Below are 5,159 nucleotides of genomic sequence, written 5' to 3'. Positions count from 1 at the left end.
GTCCACTAACTACGATATTCTCCACACTCGGCTTAGTTAGAAACTTAAAAATAATTAAATTTTGAATTTATAAATTCCGGTCCCTCCGCTCCTAAAATATATTGCTGTCGTATGTATATTACGTTTCACAATTTTATACCCCTTTTTCGAATGTCAATATAAATAATGTGTAAGATATTGTTTGAAATGCTATTAATTTTACTTATAACATATGTGTTTTTTCCTATCTGACAACAAGTCATCGTAAATCATTCGAAAATAATCTTTCCATTTTTTTTTCGCTTTTATATTTCAAATAAACAAAAACCCAACCGAATGGTTATATTATACTATGAATAGGTCTTTATACAGGGTTTTCCATATGAAAGACCCCTAATGTATATTATTTTTCTCGACCTCGTTTACGGCCATTTCCGTTCCGTAGAACAAGAAGAACGCGGTGTTCTTTATTGAGTTAATCTTTCTTTTTCGGTCGCTGGAATGCCTCGTCCTTGTTGAATTCAATGGGGAGACAATCGTTGTATTGGCACAGACCCAACTGCATTATATTGCGTGCTGCGTTGCCGTCTCGGTTCCAATACAAATGCTTTAGCGTTGCCGTTGTATTAACTGTGTAGGTGGTTGATTTTAGTTTAATACGCGCAGCCATTCTCATCTTATCGCCAAACGACCATCGTTTTGTTCGTTCCATTGCAACTCGTTGCGCCCTCTCGAACTGTGTCGGTTTGGGATAATCTTCTGTGATCGGAATCATTGCTTCTGCGATAACTTGTTTCCGTTGGTATGTCGATACTAGATTCGTTGACGTGGAATTCTCAGCCAGCTTACAATTATGGCATAATTTAAGCCGTTCTTTAGAAAACTCTACATCGTCGAGCGTTTCGTAGCATCGACTACACTTCTTCGTTGTACAATATTCATCGATGGTGGCGTCAACATACGTTTGCGGGATCTGCTTCAAATAACGGACGATTGGTGCATTTCCGGGTGACCGCCTATGACCTTTGATTGTTGAATTTGCCGGTGTTGAACAGTTGCCCACGAAGACTACACGTATTTTGCTCGGTTGTGTCGTTGCTTTGTCGTGAACGTTTATGTCGCCAACAATCTCCTTTGCCATTGCCATCATTTGCTTTTGCGTCGAACGAAACTTATCGAACTTTACGTTTGTTACCACTCGTTGCATATATGTGGCTGTGCCCTCGTTGAACCATTTCAGTCTGGAATCCAGAAATTTGATATAATCAGGTGATCGTTGCGATGGCTCTATGGGTTGGCTTTGTCTATCCTTCTGGTAACGTTCATCGAATTCTCCATGCAGTTTCTTGCCTTTTCGTTGACGTCTAGCGAATCCTGTAGTCAAATTTCATAATGTTAAAACCAATTGAAGATAATCAAAAAATCAGGAGAAGGTCTGAAGATGCTTACCTGCTTTATAGTGGTAATCTTTCGATTTGTGCAACACATTGGACTCATGAACTTCGTAGCCGTCGGATGATTTGCTCCATTTCCGTATTACTGTCGCGGCAACATTGCGGACGCCTAAGTCGACACCAGAAACACTCAAATCTTCCATATTGGTGATGTTCGTCAAAGCGGAGACAATTGCTGGATCGGTTCTGGTTGAAACAGAAAATCATTTTGTGAGTATTTCGGCGATTTCATAGACTAAATGTGGTAAACTTACTTTATGGTCTTTGCGTTATCATCATCATCATCATCATCATCGTCTTCCGATTCAGACTCTGAATCTGAATCAATCACATCGTGTTTCCGTTTCCTATTGCTTGCCATTTCGAGAATTTCAGCTTTGGTGAGTTCTTTTTCTTTCCGTAGCTTGCAATATTGGATTGACACGTCGCTGCCGTTGGTCGTAATCCTTCCTCCAAATTTCTTCGTTGCCGTTTCCATTTTCTGAATGTTGAACAGGAAATACCAGAACGGATTCGTGGTTTTTCTATTTGGATCGTCGTCGATTTGGAGTTCCAAAAATTCGGCCTGATTCAGGATAGCCTTGAATTGTGGAAGGTTTTTCAGGATGTCGAACAATGCTTTCGTGTCAATTGGAAAGTGCATAGTGTGGAAGCTGTTTTGTGGCACGACTATGAAATTAGGTAGCTTTGCATAATGTGTTGCCTCTGGATCGATTTCACGTTTCTTTTTCGTCCCACCAGCCTGACGTTTGTTTTCAGTAGAAGATGGTTCTGGTTTCGACTCGTTTTTTCTTTTTCGTTTGCGTTTCCGTTTGCGTTTCCGTTTCTTTTTTTCCTTTATTATGCCGGCATCAATCAAAGTTTGTTTTCGTGACAAATTGATCTCGTATATACGACGTTGCAACCTTACCATTGCTGGAACCATTTGAAACCAGTTAAGACGTGGGCCATTGTTTTGTGTCTTCTTTTTCTTTTTCTTCGATTTCTTTGTGGTTTTCTTTGGAGCTGCACATTTCCGTTTCCGTTTCGGTTTTCCTAAGTCGTCATCACCATCCTCTTTAAAATCGTATCGAAGTCGTTCAAAATACGATCTGCCGCCATGATTGAAATTGGGAAATTGGCAAATTTTCTGCAATTCGCATATTAGCTCGTGCTGCACTTCCTCTGCTTGAGTGCATTTTTCCGAATCGAATAGGAATTTGATGGTGTGGTAGATTTTGTTGTTGATATCCTTTCGATTCTCTTTGCCACATACGTCCTTCTTCTTTTTCCCATCTCGTAGCTTGAAAGCTAACCATTTCCTTATTCGTGAATATAAATGAGTGGTTATATTCGTTTTGAAATTGGTCGCAAATGTATCCACAATCGAGTTCCACGCATTTTGGGACGTTTCCGTGAAATACGTTTCCACATCGTACTTTCTGCAGAGATCGAAGAACGTATTGTGTTTATCCGGTCGAGGTTTCTTTGCTTTAGCAGTATTTCTTTGAAATTGCTTAAATTCCAAAATCATTTCTTTCCAATTGAACTCTTCTTCGAATATACGATCGATTTCGTTGCCGTTTTCTGGGTCGCTGATTGTGTTGTAGACGTCGAAGTAAACGAGGCTGGAAAACAAAATTGCCAGTTTGGACAATTCTACAGCCTGTTTGTTCATTATATCGAACACTTTCGTCGCAACTTCCGTCTTTTCCGTCGCTAGTGGTTCCAGTACTCTTTGCTTCTTAATTATCGTTTCACCGTCGATAATTAAAGGACGCAGTTTTTGCTTGACCGTAGTGATGTCGAATCTGTTGTTTGCATTCTGTATTCGTCGCCAATTGTTCGTGTCCGTCTCGATGGGTTTTTGCAAAGTTTCTTCGTGAGTCTTCTTGACGTGATTCTTTAGATTGAGGAACGTTGAATAATTGACGTTACAAGTGGCAAATGGACACGTAAATCGGCGTATCGATTTATCGAAAACGTTTCCGAGAAAAATGATTTCTTCGAGTTGCGTTTGTATCACGGCCCGGTTTCCATTTTCATCGTCGTCTTTTCTTTGCTGAGCTTTCGATGCCTTTGACCGTTTCGTTGACGTTGACCGTTTCGTAGTTGCTTCATCAGCATCACCAGCCTCATCAGCACTGTCTTGCTGCGTTTTCGTTACCTTTGACCGCTTCGATGCCTTTGACCGTTTTGTTGACGTTGACCGTTTCGTAGTTTCTTGATCAGCATCACCAGCCTCATCTGCACTGTCTTGCTGCGTTTTCGTTGCCTTTGACCGTTTCGATGCCTTTGACCGTTTCGTTGACGTTGACCGTTTCGTAGTTGCTTCAACAGCATCACTAGCCTCATCAGTGGATGCAGCACGTTTACGGTTGGACTGAACTGGCGTCTGCTTCACTTCAGGTTTCGTTGAAGTGGAGTGGGTCTTTTTGCTCGGTCGTTTCCGTTGCATCTGTTTTAGTTGCGCAATAGTTGCTTCTCCATCCGTGTCCCATTCGGATCCGTATTCCATAGGGGGAGGCGACTGTCGAATGGGTAATGGATGTGCCACTTCTTGCGTACTACCTGTTCGACCGCTACCAATGATGCTGGACGTGGTATTTCGGTGAGAGGTAATATTGATGGCTGGATTAGATGCAGCTGTAGCATTACTTGGCGATGAGGAGCGATCTTTTGTCGTTGCAATTAGGAGAGCGGCATTTATGGCAGCACTACTGACGGGTGGTTTCTTCGGAGCTGCAGCCACATTCGGAAGCTTCGGCGGCGAATCTAGAACGTTAACGTTAACGTTGCTACTGACGGGTGGTTTCTTCGGAATGACGTTCTTTCGTCGGCCTACTGCAGCCACATTCGGAAGCTTTGGCGGCGAATCTAGAATGTTAAATGGTTTTTGTTAGTTTTCGGATTTGCATTATCAAGATTATTTCCAATTACTGTAAACTTTTTTCGTTGACACGAAATCATCGTCTGAATCTTTGCCGTTACCGTTACCGTTGCTTTGACCTGATAAGAAAAAGTTACGAATTTTTAGCAATTTCAATTGCACATTGTGAACAGATTTTCTTACCTCGTTTCTTCGGTTTTTTATTGCCTTTTTGCTGGCGTTGATGTTGCCATTTTCTTTGCCGTTTCTCAATGTCTGTGTCCGAGTCCGAACTTAATTCCTTTGTGTTTTTCATGTTAATTTATTTCTGTAAACATAGACACAATTATTAAATTAAGCGATGAATTTGAGGTTTATTGTTTAGGCTATAGTTTTTTGCCTAATATTTTTGGCTGGCTGTTTTTTATGCCTTTTTTTATACGGCTACAGTTTTTTGCCTAATATTTTTGGCTGGCTGTTTTTTATGCCTTTTTTTTTCGGCTAAATTTTTTTGCCTAATATTTTTGGCTGGCTGTTTTTTATGCCTTTTTTTATACGGCTACAGTATTTTGCCGATAATTTCTTTTTTTTTTTTTTTTTGCTTTTTTATTAGTTTTTTCATTATATTGATGTTATATTCAATATTCAGTTTCAAATTTTCCAAACTTTTACAAAGTATCAATTAGATCAATGACTTAATTCACTTTTGCCGAAAAATTGACAATTATTGTTAATTTAAAGCCAATAGAAAATCTATGGCACAATGTTTTAGAAACTTTGTAAAAGTTGAAGACTGTAAGAAACTGAATATGATCACTTCACAAACACTTTTTCACACTTAGTCGAGACTTTCAACTGCCTTAACATGTAATAATTGT

The 5,159-nt window shown here is 40.0% G+C and overlaps 1 protein-coding gene across 1 annotated transcript; it reads right to left on the bottom strand.

Moving 5' to 3' along the window:
* Window positions 1-376: 376 nt before the first annotated feature.
* On the bottom strand, window positions 377-4,649 carry LOC119070820. The gene is made up of 5 exons (XM_037175311.1): window positions 4,486-4,649; window positions 4,353-4,421; window positions 1,688-4,289; window positions 1,429-1,619; window positions 377-1,353 (listed from the first exon to the last, which is right to left on the bottom strand). Exons 1-5 carry the CDS (start codon window positions 4,595-4,597, stop codon window positions 455-457), a joined length of 3,873 nt encoding a protein of 1,290 aa, XP_037031206.1. The 5' UTR covers window positions 4,598-4,649; the 3' UTR covers window positions 377-454.
* Window positions 4,650-5,159: the final 510 nt, after the last annotated feature.

This window comes from Bradysia coprophila (genome assembly GCF_014529535.1).
Source record: "Bradysia coprophila strain Holo2 chromosome IV unlocalized genomic scaffold, BU_Bcop_v1 contig_106, whole genome shotgun sequence".
Classification (NCBI taxonomy): domain Eukaryota; kingdom Metazoa; phylum Arthropoda; class Insecta; order Diptera; family Sciaridae; genus Bradysia; species Bradysia coprophila.
This window is presented reverse-complemented; position numbering and strand designations above follow the sequence as displayed.